Consider the following 22,010-nt stretch of genomic DNA (forward strand, 5'->3'; position numbering starts at 1 on the left):
CCGTTCATATTAAAATATGTGGTGTACCACTCGTGTTTCTATCACAACTAAAAATTTCTCCTCTATCGCAAAATAACCACCACTATCAAGAAAAAGAACCTGCAAAACGTTGTGCTTGTACTTGGTTGTTGTGGAATGCCTTTTGGGTTTTATATAACTTATAGGGTAAAAGACTGTTTACTACCCTCATGTTTCGTGGTTTTCAACATTTAGTACATCAAGTTTTTTTCGTCTCAGAGTCATACCTAAAGTGTAAATTTTGGGACAGTCTCATACATCCGTTAGTCAAACTGTTAAGTTTTTCGTTAACTGTGATGTGGCGCACTGACTGGGCGCCACGTATCATCCACGTTTTTTTTTTTTTTTTTTTTTTCTTCTTCCTCCTTCTCCTTCTTCCTTCCTTCCTCCTTCCTCCTTCCTTCCCTTTCTTCCTCTTCTTCCTTCTTCTTCCTTCTCATTCTCCTTCTTCTTCCTGAATCTGGGGAAGCTTTTTTTTTGTTTTGTTTTTTTTTTCTTCTTCTTCTTCTTCTTCTTTCTCTTTCCTCTTTCCTTCTTCTTCTTCTTCTTCTTCTTCTTCTTCTTCCGAATCTACCCAGATTCAGTTTTTTCTTTTTTTTTTCTTTTTTCTTCTTCTTCTTCTTCTTCTTCTTCTTCTTCTTCTTCTTCTTCTTCTTCTTCTTCTTCTTCTTCTTCTTCTTCTTCTTCTTCTTCTTCTTCTTCTTCTTCTTCTTCTTCCTCCGAATTTGCCTAGATTCAGTTTTTTTTTTTTTCTTCTTCTTCTTCTTCTTCTTCTTCTTCTTCTTCTTCTTCTTCTTCTTCTTCTTCTTCTTCCTCCGAATTTGCCTAGATTCAGTTTTTTTTTTCTTCCTCCTTCTTCTCCTTCTTCCTTCCCCTTCTTCGTTCTTCTTCTTCTTCCTCCGAATTTGGGGGAAGATGAAAGTTTTTTTTTTTTTTTTTTTTGAGGAAGAAGAAGAAGAAGAAGGAGGAAGAAGGGGAAGGAAGAAGGAGAAGGAGGAAGAAAAAATTGCAGTCGGAGGAAGAAGAAGAAGAAGAAGGAAGAAGAAGGAAGAAGAAGAAAGAAAGAAAAAAAAAAAAAAACAAACTTCCCCAGATTTCGGAGGAAGAAGAAGAAGAAGGAGAAGGAAGAAGAAGGAAGAAGGGGAAGGAAGAAGGAGAAGGAAGAAGCAAAAAAAAAAAAGAAAAAAGAAAAAAAAGAAAGTTGCAGTCGGAGGAAGAAGAAGAAGGAGAAGAAAGAAGCAAAAAAAAAAAAAAAAACGTAGATGACACGTGGCGCCCAGTCAGTGCGCCACGTCACAGTTAACGAAAAACTTAACAGTTTGACTAACGGATGTATGAGACTGTCCCAAAATTTACACTTTAGGTATGACTCTGAGACGAAAAAAACTTGATGTACTAAATGTTGAAAACCACGAAACATGAGGGTAGTAAATAGTCTTTTACCCTAACTTATATTACCTTTTTATTAAAGGAAAATGAATGAAAATGATTTGAAAACTTTGAGTTTTTACCAAAAGGACAAAATGATGTTGTAAGTGAATGATATTAGGAATGACTTTTTAGAGTAAAAATATCCTTAACGTTAAAAGTGAATAATACAAGAATTGTTTTGTTAAGACTTCCTTTTATTAATGAAATTTATTTAGTTTGACCCAAAAAAAAAAAATTAACGATCTTCTACATATTATAGTCTGCAACCATACAATTGGAAAATTGAAATTAAAAATAATCAAATTATAGAAATTTTTTTTTTGATACATCGATATTTTTACACAGAGTGGAGAGGAAGTTCGGTAAAGCCACACAATAGGCAACCTAATTTGGTATCAATTTATCATCCACAAGATTCGAACCTATAATCTCTTACTTCCAAGTAAAAAGTGAGAATAAAATTAATTTACATGAATGATGATTATGAGATCATTGCTTAATCGCTTGCACGTTACGTTTATACCCAAAAGGGAAAGTTGCATAAGGAAGTTAATTTACAAGTTCTCCTTATATGGATATTTATAGCAATTGGATTATCACTCGATTATTGATTAATGCGCTTATTTTTTATTAGTGACATATTTGGTTTGCAAATTTAGTCGTTCTAGTATTATTCTAATCTAAAAGGGCTTTTTATATTAGCATCCCACAAAATGTTGAATGCACCTGACATTAAAATTTAATATTAATGACTTATTTACTCTACTATGCAATGACAATTTTGACATTATTAGGTTTAAAAAATAAAAATAAAAATAATTTTTAACGTAATATTTATCTCCTTCAACTATCAAAACCCCTTACATCCTCCATTGTTGAATAAAACTCTAAGCAATGAAACTACAAACATGTTGATTAAGAAAAATTATTTTTGACGAATGGAACACGAAATTGGTGTTTCGAAAGCTTTGAAATCATTATTATTGTTATTGAAAAACATTCAAATGAACCTAAACATTTTTTCAAGTCATTCAATTAGAAAATCATTCGGCAAACTAAAGTTTAGATGGTTTGAAATCATTCGGCAAAATTAAAAATGACTGTTATAAGATTTGAGAAATGCGGGGTGTATAAAAAATGTGGGGTGTGCATAGAAAATGTAAGGTGTGTATTAAGAATGTAGGGTATGAGGGTATTATGGGGAAGGAAGTGGGGTGTATTAAGATAATTTTTAATTGAAAAAGTAAATGTGAGGTGTATTAAGTATGTGAGTTTATTCAACAATTTGTGGGATGCTAATATAATAAGCCATAAAATTGCACAAGAGTTTGCAGAAAGGGAATATGATATGCGAAAATCATTTTTCTGAATGCAAAGCACGGAAAACAATTTTTTACTTTTTGGTTTGGGAAATCTTATTTAGACCTGTTTATCCTTTTTCTACATCCAACTTATTATATTTTATCTTGAAATTCTAAATGTGCCCAATAATCTCTTTATACACCCAACAAGAACAAAAAGAAAATAATAATAATTTAGCAATAGGCAACTCCAGCTATCCTATCTCTTCAAACCTCAACCACTCAGTTTCTAACCTCCCCAACTCCCCACCGCCACCTCCCTTACCACCCACAACAATTTGGAAATTAGAACATTATTCCCAACACCCGACAATTAAAAAACCCAAAATAAACATGTCAATATTTTATTTATTTTTTGGAAAAATTAAAGGAAAACTAATGAAAAAGGCTTGAAAACTTTGAATTTTAACAATAAGGACAAAATAAATAGTAAAGTGAATAGTACTATGATTGACTTTTTAATGTAAAACTGTGATTTTTTGTTAAAGTGAACAATACCGGAAGCTTTTCGTTAAAGTTCCCAAAAATTAATGGTATTATTAACATATGGTCCAACACAATTAGATTCGATACGATGACAATTTCAGCATAATTCGGACATGTTAGAAGGATTGCATGGAAGAGAGAGCTATTGTGTGGCCGGTGAAAGGTCGGGAAAGTGACATTGATGGTTGAGATCTTGGGGGGTTTCATTGTGGGTGATAAGAAGATGGTGGTGAGGGGTTAGGGAGGGGTAGAAATTGGGGGTGGTTAGGGTTTGGAGTGATGGCATGGCCTGGATTTTCTAGTGTTGGAATTTTATATTTTATTTTTTTTGTTCTTTTTCATTATAGGTATGGAAAGAAAATTGTTGGGCAAATTCAGAATTTCAAGATTAAAAACTATAAGTTGGGTGTAGAAAGAGGATAAATGGGTCTGAACCCATATACATATACAAGAAATCAATCAAATCAGTGATGTTTATAGATATAAACATGAAATTACCTAGAAAAAATTTGTTTGAGCTGTGATGCCCAGTCACTTAATCTTCAAATGTTAGACCATCTCTAACCGAATGAGGGCCATCTGACTCATTTTAGTCATCTCGCCCTCCAATAAATTAATATTTTAATAAATAGTACAAGACCATATTTCTTACCATCTCCAATTGAGGGCCAAATGGCCATAGGGCCATAGGGCTCGTTTAGCCATGTCACAAAAAACCGTATCCAACCGAGGGCCAAAGGACCATAGTATGAAATGTGAAGAATTGAAATAAAATGAGGTAAGATAGTATGAAATGGTGAAAAATATGTAAGAAATGGTGTAGGAACAAAATTAGAAAAAAAAAAAAAAGGGCTAGCCTGGCCAGCCGGTTGGCCCTTTGACCATTTTTTGTCCCGTGGGGCCCCGAGCCCTTTGGCCTAACCCTTGGTTGGAGATGGTTTTCGGGCTATTTTCGGCCATCTACCCCTTTGGACCATTCGATTGGAGATGGTCTTAATACTTAGGTAATCGTCTCCAAAAGCCAAAGCATAATGGAGAAGGGCTGCCTAGAAAACACATAAATCCTCACTATCAATAGCTTTACTTTTTTTTTTCTCAACAACTGTCGTTTATAAGATTTAAACTTAAAATTTATTCTCGTCTAAACACCCGTAGTGGAAAAGTTGTACACCCAACAAACTCTCTCAAATTTAAGAGAAACTTACCTGAAAATTTTACTGTTAAACTAATGGTTCGTTAAAAATCCAAAAGCTAAAAATTATGAAAGAGTTTAAAAAAGAAAATTTTGGTTAGCCTATTGAAAAGGGTACTGTTTTTTAACAAACAAATAAAGAAAACAAGAAGCCTTTTAACATGAATTGCTTAATTTGGTACCACCTATGGGCTGTATGAACAACTTTCCAATTAGAAGGCATTGAGAATAAAGTTTCCCTTTATTTAACTGTTAAATTACTGGTTCATTTTTTTTATGCCTTTAAATCTGCTTTTTTAAACATTTGTTTACAGTTAATTTGCCAATTTGCTTACGGTTAATTTGCCAACGGGTTGTCGTAATAATGCAAGAATTAAGCATCTTTGAATACGGAAGAAACTTAAAGCAAAACTTCATCATTCGTGCTTTTGTGAAAAGGCCCAAAAGTAGCTGGCTCATAGCAAGAAAAACTTAGATCTGGAGTACCGTTTACCTCCATCAAACGGCTGCGCCTCCATTGCAAAGACACCGCCACCACCCAAAAAATGAACCTACGAAACATTTTGCTTATACTTGGTTGCTTAATTTGGACGCCTTTTGAGATCTTGTACTAGCTTTTTTATTAATAAAATTTATTTAGTTTGACCTAAAAAAAATTACAAATCTTCTACATATTATAGTCTGCAACGGTACAACTAGAAAATTGAAATTAAAAAATTAATAAGAATATAGAATTAATTTACATAATTGTTTGCTCATTACGTTTATACCCAAAAGGGAAAGTTGCATAAGGAAGTCAATTTAAAAGTTCTTTTATGGAAATAAAATTTGGTCTCGGTTTTCCGGGAAAAATCCTAAGTAACCTCTTTAACTCCCCAAGTAATCCATGTACACCACAGTAAATTACTCCTGCAGCAAAAGGACATAAGAAAACCAACTTCGAACTCGTTTGAATGTGTTTTTAAAATGACTGAAAGCGTTTTTGATGAAAATATTTAAAAAAACAATCATTAGTAAAAATGTTAGTAAATCTTGGAAATGCACTTAAAGTGCTTCTTGGAAGAAGCACAAAACTAGTGCTTCTTGTAAAAAACACTTAAATGCTTTTGGAACCCAAAAACATTTTTCCTAAAAGCGTTTACAGTTATTTTAAATTCACATCTAAACAAACCCTTAATTTTTCTTTATTTTATTTCTAATCCTACACAATTTTGTTTAATTTTATCTCTTAATTTTTCTTCATTTTATTTACTCTAGAGGTAAAAAATTATACAAGTTTGCAGAAGCAGAGTATAATGTGCGGAAATCACTTTTCTAAATGCAAAACAAGATAAACAATTTTTTACTTCTTGGTTTTGTTAAATATTGGCATAAATATAAAGCTTAATTAACCCACTTTTTTTTGGGCGTGAACCCACAATTAATCCCAATACAATGAGCCTATTACCAAATACTTACGATGACTTTTAGATAATCCTAATGAACACGAAATATTATAAAGCCAAAGTTACATTTTAATGCACTGCATGGACTTCCTCGTACATGAATTTTATCACAATAATTCCTGTGTGCAAGTGCTACTTTGTCTGCATCATTTATACACATGAAATTACCTTAGAGAAAAGTTGTTTGAGCTATGATATCCAATCACCTTATGTTTGAATGTGAATAATCGTCTCCGGGAGCCGAAGTAATCGAGAATAGATGCCTATAAAACACATCAATTCTGGCTATCAATAGCTTTATCTTTTATTTTTATTTTTATTTTTTATCAATTACTGTCGTTTATAACATTTAAAATCAAAATTTAGACTAAGGGCTGGTTTGGTATTGTTGTGTTTTGAAAAGAAAAAAAAAACTGCTTCTGCTGTGCTGTGAGAATAAACTCATTTTTGTTGCTTCACGTTTTCAGCTTTTTTTCACCTAAAATTGTGAAAATAAGTTGTTTTTAAGTGTTTATCAGATACCTTTTTGGGCTCAACTTTTTTTGATACCCACTTTTTATAAAACCACCTCAGTATCAAACCAATACTAAGTATCGGTAGACTAAATCATCATGTTCATGCATGGATTTACTTTGTATTAGTAATGTAGTAGTAAGCAAATATTAATGATGATGAAAATTATGCGTACAGAAAATTACCAATGAAATGGGGATGTAGTTGAACAATTAGCTTTTTAGCCAAAATGGTCATTGAAATTAACATAACTTCTCACTTTGGTCTTTGAGATTAAAAATCGATAGAAGTAGTCTCTGAGACTATCCACCGTCAATCATTTTGGTTTTTCTGTGAAAAATCTTTGTTAAGTTGAAGAAACCATCAGTTAAAGGGGAGCGGTTGATTTGATAAAATACTCTCAATTTAATAGAAATTTCTCATAGAATGACAAAAATGATTGGTAGTGGACAATCTCAAATACTACTTCCATCGATTTTAAATTTCAAAGATTAAAATGAAGAAATATGTCAATTTCAAAGACCATTTTGAATAAAAAAACACTGAACAATTTACATAGATATACCGCCCACGAGTGTATTTGAATCTTTGAGGTTTTGACATATGCAGTGCCAAAACATTTCCAGGATAAACTGGAACCCGAAATATTAATCAAAGATTTGACCAAAACAATAAATAGTGCTTGTATTTATCCTTTCGATAAAGATGTTCATGGTGAGAAAGAAGTTGATCAACTTTCGAACGGACCTTCAAAATGTTAACAGTTTTTTAGCCCGATCTGAATATGCACGAATCAAGCCCTCACATGCGTAGAGTAGGACTGGAACAGCCTTATACATCTACATCTGTGACAATAAATGGACATAGCAAGGTTATAATTGAAAGCAATATATAGACACCACTGAAGCACTATTGAAAACACGAACCACCAATAGTCGTCTGGCCAATTGGTCCCGTAAAACAGCTTAATCGGCTTAAATTCATCATCGGTCGAGTGTAATGGTCTACAAAAGTCACATGTCAAATGTGAACCGACATATAGCTCAACTCCAACTAGGATCCCAAATGCGATCACCTAAACAGTTTCAGATAACTAGCATTAGTCATACTATAAAACGAACATTTTTCTTATTGAAGAACATGTTGCATGTGTCATCGATGCTGTTGATGCACAAAACCAAAGAGGTCTTGGAACAACGTAAATCCGACCGTGAATCTGCAAGAAAGTAAATAACACAAGATATATAGTGGTTCACCCCAAGGTTTGGGTTACGTCTACACTAATATTGTATTTCTGAGATGTTGAAGAGGGAGAGAGAGAGCTTCTTTGTGAGGATGAGAGCTCTGAGAGGGGTGAGGGTATGGCCTAAGAATTGGCCTCTGAGGGTCAGGGTCAGGCCCTCCTCAATTGTGAGGGTGAGGGGTCATTTTATAGAATAAGGGCTCTTCACTTATTACATATTTGTCACTTCCTTTATTACATAATTACATTTGAGTTCCCCAAGTATTTATACAAGATCTAAATACGGAGGTTCTAAGTATGGTATAAACAGATGCTATAACATGTGTCGACATGTTATCAATAATGTAACATGCATCACATTTATTGATAACATTATTCATTAGGGACATCTAGGTAAAGTTTTTTAGCATCTTAACTTATGAAAATTGATATTGTCATCAAAAGGGACTATAACCCGTAGCTTGGTCTTGCTTCTCACCCAAGTAATTGAATTTCCACAAATTGGTAGAAGAATTAGGGCCATGTTGAACTTGAGGGTCTCAGCTCCACCCTTAGCTATAAACACACAATAGCCCATTACATCAAACATGGCCCGATTCTTATACTGAATGAATTTCGAAGTGAAGTGGTCCAAAAGTATTGAAATCCATGGGGCAATGACCCCAATCCTCCTCCAGTTGTCCTCCATCAAGTAGGCCATCAAGTAGGCCAGCCTCCTGTACCACTGCCGTATGCCGTGTAGGGTTGTGCTCTTCAGTTGGGACCTGCTTCTGGGTTAGCAACTGACTCTGTACCCGGTTGGTCAATGGGTACCTATTTAGGGAAAGGGGTCATCTTTAGATCCATTTCATCTAATTCTCCTTATCAAACAATTTGGATCTTTGAAATTTGATCTAACAGCTAAAATTATTATAATTTTTAAAATGGGCCTGTGTTTTTAGCCGTTGGGTCAAATTTCAAAAGCCCGGATTGTTTGATGAAGAGGATTAGGTGGAAGGGATCCGGAGACGATCATTTTCCCCTATTTAGTTAAATGGAAGTTTATTTACGTGTAGATATGTGTTAATGTAGTGAAGAGTGGTGATATTTGTGTTTGTGATGATGACGAATATATGGAGTATCCATGGGCACCCATTGACTATCCCAATACATCATCTTTTTGACCAAAACTAAACTACATTCACCATTTTATTTTTTTTATGTAAATTTTGTAGAGAGGAATTAGGCGAGATTGATCATTCGTCAACAGTCATGTCAAGGCACCAACCCTCCCCCGAAAAAGAAAGAACCGTTGCACCTAGAAAACCCCTCGCCCGTTCCCCTCTACTTGATTTTATTAATAATATGAAGAAAAAAGAAAAGTAAAACAAGCGGGGAGACTAGACCAATATCTGCTGAAAACAATTAACGAAAGCAATATATCATGACTAAGAATTAACTTACTACATATTAGCATGAAATGAAACAATGACCAACCGGAGCAGCATGAGGTTTGAGCAAAAGAATAGTGAATCATATTTTTTCAAGTAAAAGCTGTGACCGTACATCATGTTTGTATTGAAAGACAGACATGGTATGGCCTAGGGGACAATTATGGTATGGCCAAGGGGACAATTATGGTACATTCAATGGACATATAACTCAAGTTTTTGAATCGATTTTGAGAACATTTACAAAATTAATTATAAGCCAAAATTTGAGTTATTTTACTTGTACTATATGTTTTTTAAAATTAATTTAGGACATTCTAAAGATTTTCGATACCTATAAGTCTCCTTGGGGACCTCACGATTAGTTTATATTATTTTTTTTCTATTTTTTCAACTTTAAAAATCAATAAAAAATAGTTTTGAGACCTAATAAACGGTATGATCACATCCAAATGTCTTGCAACATTTTTGTTCATTCTCATGCAAAATATTTTCTAAAACTAAAAACTTCAATTTTGTTCACAAAAACTATGAGTTATAACCCACGTTTTCCAATCGACTTTGATAACTTTTACAAGATTTATTATAAGCCAAAATTTGAGTCATTCTATTCGCTACACATGTTTTTAAAAATTAATTTAGGACATTCCAAAAAATTTCAACACCACAAATCTCTTTGGGGGCCTTGATACTAATTTATATTATTTTTTCTACTTTTCAACTTAAAAATCTATATAAAAAAAAATTAGTTCCAAGACCTAATAAACGGTGGGATTACATCCAAAGGTCTTGCAACATTTTTCTTCACTTCCATGCAAAACATTTCCCTGAAGTCCTACTTGGTGGGTGCAAAAAAATGCGATTTCCGCACCTGCAAAACAAGGCGGACTCTGCGGACACAGAACGAGGCGAACTCGGGCGCACAAAAAATGAAGCGGGCTCTGCTCACAGAAAATGAGACGGACTTATAGCTCTCAAAATGAGTTGAGGTCGGTGCACGAAAAAATATAACACGTAAAACAAGGCGGACTCTACACACAGAATGAGGCAAACCCATGTTTTCAAAAAACGAGGTGGGCTCTGTGCACGCAAAATGAGGCGTATTCCGTCAAGCTCTATGCATGAAAAACAAGGGCTCAATGCACGTAAAATGCGGCGGGCTCGGCACACGAAAAACGTGGCTCATAAAATGAGATGCACTTCAAGCATGCTAAACGAGGGGAACCCGAGAGCACAGAAAATGAGGCAGGCTCCGTAACGAAAAATGAGACAAGCTAAGCTTCTATCACACTAAACAAGGCGGTCTCAACACATGAAAAATGTGGCTCGCAAAATGAGGCGCACTTTACATGAGCAAATCCAAGCGGGCTCCGCTTCCAGAAAAATATATGTGAAACTAACCATCAGTCTAAATTACTCTATACAAAGGAGAAAATATGTAAGTTGATCAAATCGCGTGCTGAAGATGATGGATAAAACACAACTTGAAATTTCGACTCAACCTTTCATTTCAAAAAGATTGCTTGACTCCTTACAAACGAGACATTCTTACTTAACTGCAAACTAGAGTGTGAATATATACGAAAGCAATTAATTAAAATTACAAAAAGAACAGTTTATGCATATTAAACTATGATGTTTCTACAAATGGTACTAACTTCTTAAGCTAAATATTCTATGCTTTTTCAGTAACTTAGGTAACAAATTGGTTGTAGCCTTGCAGTGCAGGCTAATTGTTCCCAAAAGAAAGTGGTGCATGAAGTAACATGGTAAGGTAAGGTCCCCCACTGCACAGTGTTAAATTCTAAGCAACCACTAAGGTTAGCACGACATGCAGGTAGTCTCTGTCTTGTAGCTTTGAGTCTCCTCTTCTCTCTCTCTGTGGTTAGGTGAAAGGGACAACGCAGAAGCTAATGACACATTGAATTAGGTCGTGAAAAACCAACATTAATCCCACTGAAATTTGGATGCAAGTTCAAAAGCAAGAATATGTGAGCAATACATTAGAAATAGAGAAAGGGACAAGCAGTTGCTAATAAACTTTTAAGCATCCCATAATTTGGCACCCATCAAGATCTTATCATTTTACACTTGATGTTTTCCTTTTGGCTTCCGAAGATCACATGGGAAAGTGATGGTCCGCTCTCTTTGTATATTCCGCTCTGCGATTATAAGGGTTGGAGAGAACTGGTGCCATCCCGCTCTACATAGGGAGAGAGCATCGTATTCGTATGAAACGAAGACGCCAGGAAGATGATGTCCCTAACTAGTCTTGTAATGGCTTCTTTCATGCAAGATCCTACAAGACAATGTGGCAATACATCATGGAACTTGGTGACTAAAAATTGAGATCATCCCCCCTTGAATTTGTTAATAAGAATTGACACTAATACACTTAAAATGGTGATTTATTATCGATCCTAAATAATCTAAAAATAAATTACCATTCATTTTTCAATCTGCTGATGACTTATTGAACATTTTTGCAATACATCAATGCATAATAGAATTTTAACCACCTATTGAACATTTTTGGCGTTAGTGAGTCACACCATGATGGTTATGGGAAAGTTGAAGTGGCTATGTGAATCTACTCTGCCTCCAAAAAATAAATTGTAATGACGAAACTGTTGGTCCCAAAAAAATTGCATGGTAAAATCTTCAATGTATAGAGTTAGGTAGGGAAAAAACAAAATGGGACCCACGAAGCCTTGTTTTGTTTTGATGAGTTGTCTCTACTAAAAAAGCCACGTTCAACTGCAAATCCCATGACTCATTTAACATGTACAGTGGCCTTCATGAACTTGTAAATCATCACTAAAACTTTCTGAAAAAAAAAATGATCAACTTCATGATTGGTAATTGAGGAATATATAGCAGAAACATCTTCAACTTTCCTTAACTAAAAAATATTTAAAGAGAAAAAAAGTAGGCTAAAAATTGTGTTAAAATTAGGGTTTAGATAGAACATTGTTTGAGAGACATATAGGAAGCAAATTAAATGTGTTTTTTTTTTTTTTCAAAATAAGGATAAGTGGTGGCAAACTACGATTATACATCTCTTGTGGAGGTTGGGAAGACTCACAGAAGCATTTCAACATTTCCCTAACCATAAGTCTGACTTCCACATCAACATCGAGTTTCTAACATGTGACCACTAGTTTTTAATTTTAAAAAAATTCGTAATCCGTCATTTACCACTATATCACCAGCTCTTTATTAAATTAAAAATGTTTTTGCAGAGGCATTAATGGAGGTGAGAAGAGATAAGATTTGCATGAACACAGAAGTAAAAGAATGGTCAGTACACCTTCAACTGCCAGGCTCAGGGGTTCCTTGGAGTAGCATTAAAGTCTCTCCCTCACTCCTCCCTCCCTCCCTCCCTCCTCTCTCTCTCTCTCTCTCTCTCTCTCTGCAATACCTTCATTGCACACCACCTATTCTGCTATACCCACCCAAAGAACTTTTTGTTTTTCCCTTCTGTTCCAAATAAATGAACAAAAAAGAAGATGATTTATAATCAGAAAGTTAGATTGGTGCTTTGATGATTTTTGGGTTGAGAGAGAGAGAGAAAAATGGCATATATTTTCTCTCAGATTCTCCTCCTTATGATCTTTTTCATCATATCTTTTCTCCTGTCATTACACAATGCAGCAGAGGAATGCTTCAATGTTCATGGCCTGCAACACCACCTGCATTTCATGGAGGACAATGCCGAGGCTCCCCAAAACTTACAGATTCACAGAGTTTCCGGGGAAGATGAAGAGAATGCAGTTCCGGTTGTCGAAAAGTTCAGAGCTTTACTCGGACTGAACAGCTTCCACAAGCGAACGCCGTCAGCTGCCGACAGTGGAAATGTTTCTCCTTCTCCTTCTCCGTCGCCCTACAGTGAAGCTGAAGCTCCGAGTCCAGCTCCCGCTCCCGCTCCTGCTCCTTCTCCGGCGCCCCACATCCATGCGCATTCGCATCATCCGCATCGCCTGCGCTCAACCTCAAAGCCTCAAGACATTCACAGAGAAGACAGAGGCGGAATGGCGAGGATACTTGTACCGGTTCTTGTTTCTGCGGGAGCTGCGGTTGTGATTTGTGTGCTCGGCATCGTTTGGGGTTGCAGGAAGCAGAGGAAACATAAGAAGAAACCCACGAGCGTGATTTCGGTTTTCGGCCAAAACGGAGGAGCTAAATCACCAAGCAAGGTGAAACTAAATGCTGCCACCACCACCACTAGTTCTGATCTCATTTATCCTGATTCGTTAGGGTTGGATTTAGAGCAGCAACAGCACCATATTTCTTGTTCCAAAGAAACTTGCGAAACTGTAATTACGTCACGAAATCATACATTGCTTGAGAGGGAAGAAACAAATCAACAAGTGATGAAATCGGAATTCGACGATGCTTGTAGTAGTTCTTCCACTGGGGAAATTATGTCTGTTCACGAGGATATAATTGCAGAGGCAGTGAAATATGCCTCTGATTGTGCTAATTCCGCAACCGGTGACAAAATTATTCCTGTTGATTCGTATTCTTCCGATGATGAATCTTTCCATTCTTTCGACAATTCGAATTCATCCAACATCCGCCTTTCAAATGCCTCAGCTGGTAGCCTAGGTGACTCATCAGATGTTCTCTCCACAAATGTGTCGAACATAGAACCTTGTTTAGAAGCACCTTCTATAAACTTACCAGATCAACCAGAAACCATAATCCGAAATAAAGAATCCAAACTTCTGATTGCACCGTGCTCTTCCAATTGCGAAAAGAATGTCAACGCTCCTCCAGCACCACCTCCTCCACCCCCACCACCAATCAAACATTTTCCTCATTTTTATTCTTCTCCCAGATCAACTAGAATTGCATCGAAAGCTTCGTGCTCGTCTTCTACATTGCAAAATCTATCACCGCCAAGAAAATCAGGTTCTTCTTGTGGATCAAATCAAACCCCTGAAGGCGGATTTTCTGTTTCGCCTCAGAACTCCTCTAGACCTTCAGAAACTCCACCTCCAATTCCTCCACCACCCTGCCCACCTCCCTTTTCGAAAGCGAATAATAGCTTTTTGAAAGGTCCTCCTCCTCCACCCCTCCCTCAGGCTACACCACTGGGGAAAGATGGAACTCCCCTGCCTAAACTGAAGCCGTTGCATTGGGACAAAGTCAGAGCTGCACCGGATCATTCTATGGTGTGGGACAAACTGAGATCAAGCTCGTTCGAGTAAGTTACATTATGTTTCAGATGTGTCTTGGTATCTACTTTTCTGCTTAAAACCTTGACCTGATTATGAGTCTTGAAACAGGCTGGATGAGGAAATGATTGAATCGCTTTTCGGATACAATCTACAAGGCTCAATGAAGAATGATGAAGCAAAGAGCAAGAGCCCTTCTCCAAGCAAGCATGTTCTTGAGCCGAAAAGACTACAGAACATAACCATACTCTCGAAAGCCCTGAATTCAACCGCTGATCAAGTATGTGAAGCACTAGTGCAAGGTATATATGCAACTCCTAAACTTATAAATATACTTTACCAAATCAGGACGTCTTTCACAGAGCCGGACTGGTACTATAAACAACCAAAACCTAACAAGATTACGACATTAACAGGAAATGGCTTGCGCCTACAACAACTGGAAGCGCTCGTGAGGATGGAACTCACCAAGGAGGAAGAGGGTAAGCTCACCGGCTACAAAGGAGACATCAATGAACTCGGGTCAGCGGAGAAGTTTGTGAAGGCGGTGCTTAGAGTACCTTTCGCTTTCCAACGAGTTGAAGCAATGCTTTACAGAGAAACGTTTGAAGATGAGGTGGTTCACCTTAGGAACTCCTTTTCAGTGCTAGAGGTAGGCCTGTTTGGGAATATACTTATGTAAGAAGCCTTCTGTTTATAAGCGCTTCTGCTAGATCCGCTTTTATTATACAACAAGAAACATATTTGAGCACAAAATAATCTTTTTCTTTTGTGTAAATTATGGTTTATAGGAGGCCTGTAAGGAACTGAGGTCAAGCAGGCTCTTCTTGAAGCTACTCGAAGCGGTGTTGAAAACAGGAAACCGGATGAATGTTGGAACGATCCGAGGAGGTGCCAAAGCATTCAAGCTAGACACTCTCCTCAAGCTCTCCGATGTAAAAGGAACCGATGGAAAAACCACATTGCTACATTTTGTTGTGCAAGAAATAATACGGACAGAAGGGATTCGAGTTTCGGACAGCATCATGGGGAAGATCAGCCAGAAGAACAAAACCAAAACCCTAGAAGAGAAAGAAGAAGACTACAGAAGAATGGGGCTTGACCTAGTTTCCGGCCTCAGCACCGAGCTCTACAACGCGAAGAAAACAGCCACATTGGACTTGGATGTTCTTGCAAGCAGTGTATCAAATCTCTCCGATGGAATGGAGAACATCAAACATCTCATACACAAGGAGTTGTGCATGGATGAGAACAGTGGTAATTTGGTCAATTCGATGAAATCGTTCATATGTTATGCAGAGGAACATTTGAGAGAGTTGCAGGGTGATGAGAGTAGGGTTCTGTCACAGGTGAAGGAGATAACAGAATATTTTCACGGGAATGTGAGCAAGGAAGAAGCGAATCCGCTTCGGATTTTCGTGATTGTTAGGGACTTTTTGGGAATGTTGGATCATGTTTGTAAAGAGCTTAGAAGCTCAAAAGCTCCACGCACTCCAAATCCTCTGGCTCCATTCAAATAGGCTGTAGATTTTGTGAGATTGTTTTGGTGTGTTCATATGATGGATTTTCATTCACTAAGCAAGAACGTTAACCTGGTTTTGAATTTTGTATGTAGGGTTTCGGCCTTAAGGCTGCGTTGGATATGAATTTCATTACCTCATCCAAAATGTGTCGTTTCATATCGTCAAATCTGTCAATTTTTCTGTCAAATCGAGGGTTATTTTGTTCATTTGAGTGATGAAAAAGTAACGGAATAGGTGATACATTTTTCCTTTTGTGCCAATTTGACACGCTTTAAAGTATTAGGAGAACTTAATATGAAATAGAAAGTTAAAAGATAATCTTGGTGTGAGTAATTGTGCACATCAACTAGTTCGCCTAAGAAACATACAAAGAGAATCAATCAATAACATGTTACCAATCAATTAGATAGATAATGCACTTTTTAAACACGTGACAAATATTTATTGAACAGTGACGCTATTAAAATTTAAGCTTAGTGAAGAGAATTTCTCCTTCATCCGGTTCCCACACCTGGTCCCATTTTGGTAGACCTGAATGTCGAGGTCCCACGTGTCTTTTCAGATGACGGATGACGTGGACGACTGCCGGAACTCAAGAATTTCTCCACCACTAAGGTTGTCATGTCATGTTGGAATGATTTGGGCTTCCGTGTGGTCAAAGTGATAATGGGCCATAATAAAAACAAAGCAATTGTGGTCCAGCCCAGCCCAGACTCAAAGACCCAATTAGACATCTGAAACAAAGCGTCCAAATTACTATAACACCCTCGTTCTTTCGTCCGATACCCATTTTACCCTCCAACTGCCATGCACTCCCCGCACGCCTTTTTTCCCGTCTTTACAATTCAAGAACAGTCTGGATCCCAACAGACTCCACGCGTCAACCTCCCATACGCCATTTGACATTTCCCAGCAACAAGGCAGCGGACAAGGATTGTCTGCCCTCCTTGTTCCCGTACTCTCCTGTTTTGTGTGATCACGGTTAAGCCACATCAACATTTTATAATGTTTTTTATAGAGATAATAAGACAAAAATAAATAGTAATATAAAATGTTGACGTAGCTTAACCGTGACCACACAAACAGGAGGGCATAGGAACAAGGAAGGCAGACAATCCTTGTCCCAAGGCAGCAACGTGCACTGATAAAATTGCCAACGTGGCGCATCGCCATTGGCCAATAGTATGCACGACATAAACATTGCCGCACAGGGCCCCACAGTATATAATAATGAAGTTTAAACGAAACATTTCCGGTACTGTTTAGTTTTAACGAAAAACCACATTTTTACCTTTCTCTAGTATTATTAAAACTTTTTTTTTTAACTTTTCGTTAATTTTCTTTATAAAAACCCCTTCAACCTTCATCTTTCACACTCAGAATTCAAATTCCCAAACACAAAAATCTCAACTTAAAAAAAAACAAGGAAATCAATGGAGGCGAAGATGATCCAAGAATGTCGTTCGCGTTTCTACTTCTCTTTGTTTCAGGTACAACATAATCAAATCTTTTATGTTAATTTCTTAACTAGTCTGGCTATGAAACGAACGTCTTACTTTTTTTATTGAGTGACAAATACTAAAGAACGAACGTTAATCTGTCATCGGTAATGTATAACATGTCATTGTCGTTAACAAAATGTATCAACATGCGACTCATTTTAAGTCTACAACTAACATGTGCTCGGTTTTAAGAACATAACATCATGCACGTAAAATTTCTAGTTTATTTATTTTCATATATTTGCTGAAGAATTGTTCTTTCTAATTTTGGCTTGTGGGTAGAATTCCTGTGTGGAATAGCAGTAGCGGCCTATGATTCATCCAAGTTTGGGACTCTGATCGGAATCGATCTCGGAACAACGTATTCCTGTGTGGGAGTGTACAAGAACGGTCATGCGAACGATCAAGGCGCCCTCCTGGGTCGCATTCACTGATACGGTGCGTCTGATCGGAGAGGCGGCCACGAATCAAGCCCCTCTCAACGCAGAACGCACCATTTCTGACGTCAAGCGGCTCATTGGGCGAAAGAGACTGATTTTATGTGTGTTTAATTTGGATTATTAACTTATTTGGAAGGGGATGTGGTTTATCTGTGTGTTTAATTTGGATTATGAACTTAGATGGGAAGAATTTAAGCAACTTTACATGGTACTTGGATTGGAAGATGTTGTGGATTATCTGTGTGTTTAATTTGGATTATGAACTTAATTGGGTTTTGTTCAATTCGGTGTTTTGATTTGTAGGTGTTCGTGGTGGGAATTTCCGTGGGGAATGCTTCCTGGCCGACGAGCACACAGCTCCCCGAGAGGTTGGCGCCGGTTGATGCTTTCTGTCGGGCTTCTGCTTTAATGGCGGGCTTGTCGGGCAAAGCCTGTCGGGCAAGGCTTGTTGGGCAAGGCTGAAAAAGAAGGACAGAGTTAACTTTGAAATGTGCCTTTGTGGGGCCTTGAATGTAGGCCTTGAGGCTCACGATCAAGATTAACTTTGAATTGCTTAGGCGTGCCACTACCATCTTCAACATGGTAAATGTAGAACAGATGTTTGAGTTTTAATTATATATATTCGAGAGACTATGTTAGTTATTGACAGGTGCCTTTGTGGGGCCTTAGGTGTAGGCCTTGAAGCTTCCCGTAAATAACTAACTTAGTACTCAAACACATAAGGTTCCTTTTGTATGTTATATGAGTCTTATAACCATCATACTTCTAATTACCTGAGCTCAAAGAGCAGAATGAATCCAAATAGGTGCCTTTGTGGGGCCTTGAATAGGCTTTGAGGCTTCCCATCAGAAACCCTTCTATACTCAATGTTTTTGCCCGAGAAATATGATGAATCCAAATAGGTGCATTTGTGGAGCCTTGAATAGGCCTTGAGGCTTCCCATCAGAATTCATCATGTACTCGAACGTTATATGGTCATCATAATATAACAGAAATAAAACCAAGTGGCAGGTCGATTACTTGCGCCCCAAGTAACTTCGGACTTCTTGTTATCAAAGCTTGTAGTGGATGGGTTAAGTCCACATCAGGTTCTTTTTTATGCCTTGAGGCCAAGGACTTTTAGGGTGATCAAATCTTATATGCCCGAGGGCTTAGAACTTAGATCTGGTTTGAACTGTGAAGACATATTCAAATCAGATTCAAGTGCTGAGAGAGTCTTTTAATAGCCATATTACTAGAAATAACTTGGATACAACTTGAAGTATACAACATATTGCTAGGCTAATGAATGAAAAAAACAAAAACAAAGCAGGTCGGGCAAGGCTGGTCGTCTTGCAACTTCCTATCTTTGTGGGTTAACAGAAGGTTTGAAGGCTTAGAAAAGGGGTTGGGAAATGAGTTTGCAGAAAGAAAATCGATACTACAGCAGGCTTTGAGCAGGGTATCAGAGCTATTACAAAGGGTTTATCCCGAAAGGGATGAAGGTTTGGGCTGACTACAGCTTCGTTTTGAAGGCAAATCTGGCTTTTGTTTGTTTGTTTGAGTGTCCTTGATTCTGACTTCTCTTTCTCCTTTTATAGACACTTTGGCTTGGCCTCCTGTAGCAATAATCTTGCCCGAATGTAGTTTGAAGGATAGTGACTCATCAGCTATTTACTTGTACTGCCATTAAAAAGTACTTTTTGGGCTGATTAGCTGGCTGGTCTATACCACTTGGCCATTGGGTAGGTGAGCAAGTAGTCTGCATGGCCTGCACCTAGTCAGAAACGGGCTTCTCCTGTCTTCTGGACTTCGGCTGGGTTTTGACTGGCCTTGACTGGGGTTCTTCCTTTTAGGATGCTCTTTGGGCCAACTTCCCCCGAGCCCAAAGTTTAAGTTTTGATCCAAACAGTAGGTTTGATGATCCAGATGTTCAAAGAGATATTAAGTTTTTACGTTACAAAGCTGTGAACGAAGATGGGAAGCCTTACATGCATGTGAACGTTAAAGGTGAAACCAAGGTTTTTAGCCCTGAGGAAATAAGTGCTGTGATTTTGGGTAAGATGAAGGAAACCGCCGGAGGCCTACCTCGGGAAGAAAATCAAAGACGCCGTGGTAACCGTTCCAGGTGATGCTCGAAAATTTCCTCACTTAAATCTTCTATAGTTCTGCGGATGGTTATTACATAATACAACGAGAAAACATAGTGATTATGTTATTGTGTTCGTTGGTTTGATGGGTTGCTTTTGATTGGTTCTTGTAGCTTATTTCAATGATGCGCAGAGGCAGGTTACCAAGGATGCGGGCATCATTGCCGGGCTCAATGTGGCTCGGATGATCAACGAGCCTACAGCCGCAACCATTATGATCCGACAAGAAAGAAGAGAATAACATATTGTTGTGCCTTAGCCCGTTCGTTAGTGCGGAAACGAGATTCAAATTACAACCTCACCAAATCACACTCAGTTGAACAGAATAAAATGCAAGAAATAAAGACACTGAGAAATTTACGAGGTTCGGCAAAATCATGCCTACGTCCCCGGAGAGATATTGCTATTCACTATGAGAATAACAGTACAAGTACACATGAGTTAAATCAACATAACCCAATCCTGAATTCCTTGCACACCCACTCATAAAATTTTCCAAGAGCCTCATTCTACCCCAAGAGTTCTTTCACTATAATACTTTTCACTCTAGCTCTCTTGATTTTCTCTCAACCCATGTTCAACCTTTCCCATGGGAGAGTCGAATGCTCTCTCCACCTTGGATGCTTTTCTGATGCAAACCTTCTCCCTCGGCAAGCACACCTAATGCAAACATTTCCTTGCATTAAATAAAGGCCAAGTCATCATCACATTTCTTGCAATGCTCCCAAAGTCAAAAGGCAAACCCACTTTTGATTTTACTTTGCAACACTTGTCTGCAACTTTCATGCAGCCCACACCATGTGATATTTCCACCGAAAGCAAACACATATCACTTCATTGTTGCCAGCTCAAAATATGAGCCAATCACAACACATATTAATTAGTTTACGATCTTGGTGGTGGTACATTTGATGTTAGCATCTTGACAATGGATAACGGCGTGTTTGAGGTGAGGTCTATGAGTGGAGACACTCACTTGGGAGGAGAGGACTTCGACCATGGAGTGATGGACTACGTCATCAAGTTCATCAAGAAGAAATATAACAAGGATATTAGCAAGGACCCAAGGCTCTCGGGAAACTTCGAAAGGAACATGGACTTGTTCAAGAAGATCATGAGACCGGTAAAGAAGGCTTTAGAAGATGCAGGCCTGAAGAAGAAAGATATTCACGAGATTGTCCTCGTTGGAGGGAGTACCCGAATTCCTAAGGTGCAAGAGATGTTGAAAGACTTCTTCGATGGGAAAGAGCCAAGCAAGGGGGTCAATCCTGATAAGGCTGTTGCATACAGTGCTGCAGTTCAAGGTGGAGTTCTCAGTGGCGAAGGCGGGGAAGAAACCAAGGGTAATTGGACTGTTTCAATTGACATTTTGTATAATATTTTGTTCCCGATATGTTAAATAATAATGTCATTTAATAAGCTTTTTATCTTTTTTGGAGTCTGTTGATGCACAAAATCAGCGAAGACTTTGGTACAACAGAAAGTGTCAGGTTTTGTGACCTTCGCTTGGTTGCTTCGGTCACTAGTGAGGATAAGTACGTAAATGAATAGAGACAGAGAAGCAAACACAGGATGTACGTGGTTCACCCAGATTGGCTACGTCCACGGAGTAGAGGAGTTCTTATTAGTAGTGAAGGGCTTACACAAGTACAAGGGATCAAGCTCTCAATTTAGTGAGTTCTTATGAATGATTTAACACAAATGGCATTAGCCAATATTGTGGGGGAATGACCCCTATTTATAGAAAAACTTGTAGCTTTGTCACATTGACATGTGTCATGTTATGATTGGTTCTTGATGTCGACACGTGCTGCGCTCTGATTGGCTTCTAATCTTGACACGTGTCGAGTAGTGATTGGCCTCCTGGTCGAAGGGGAACTCTTCTGGGTCCTTGACAGTATAGCGTTGGCCGGTGCTCGGTAGTTTCGGGATTGGTCAAGTATGGTACAAACAGAGTCCAATGATTAAGGCAACCAATCAAATATTTCAAAAACATAACAATATTTATTATATATTATATTAATATGTTAAAATATCATTTAATAAATTTGACATCTGCTATCAAATTTGATTGCAAAAGACTTTGCCTTCAAATGACTCAGCGCTACCTAAGAAAT

General features: G+C 37.7%; 2 protein-coding genes across 2 annotated transcripts; both read left to right on the top strand.

Annotated features, from left to right (window-relative positions):
• The first annotated feature begins 12,365 nt into the window (after window positions 1–12,365).
• LOC103433926 (formin-like protein 11) lies at window positions 12,366–15,966 on the top strand. Its single transcript, XM_008372224.4, has 4 exons — window positions 12,366–14,328; window positions 14,411–14,601; window positions 14,716–14,951; window positions 15,091–15,966. The coding sequence occupies exons 1-4, from the start codon at window positions 12,695–12,697 to the stop codon at window positions 15,817–15,819; spliced, it is 2,790 nt and encodes a 929-aa protein (XP_008370446.3). The 5' UTR covers window positions 12,366–12,694; the 3' UTR covers window positions 15,820–15,966.
• A 1,312-nt stretch (window positions 15,967–17,278) lies between these two features.
• Window positions 17,279–21,292, top strand: LOC103434089 (heat shock 70 kDa protein BIP3). The gene is given in 7 exon segments (XM_029101699.2): window positions 17,279–17,312; window positions 17,607–17,733; window positions 17,735–17,869; window positions 19,659–19,821; window positions 19,823–19,871; window positions 20,007–20,129; window positions 20,751–21,292. Coding segments are annotated over 7 exon segments (1,173 nt in total).
• The last annotated feature ends 718 nt before the right edge of the window (window positions 21,293–22,010 follow it).

This window comes from Malus domestica, chromosome 04, assembly GCF_042453785.1.
Source record: "Malus domestica chromosome 04, GDT2T_hap1".
Classification (NCBI taxonomy): Eukaryota; Viridiplantae; Streptophyta; class Magnoliopsida; order Rosales; family Rosaceae; genus Malus; species Malus domestica.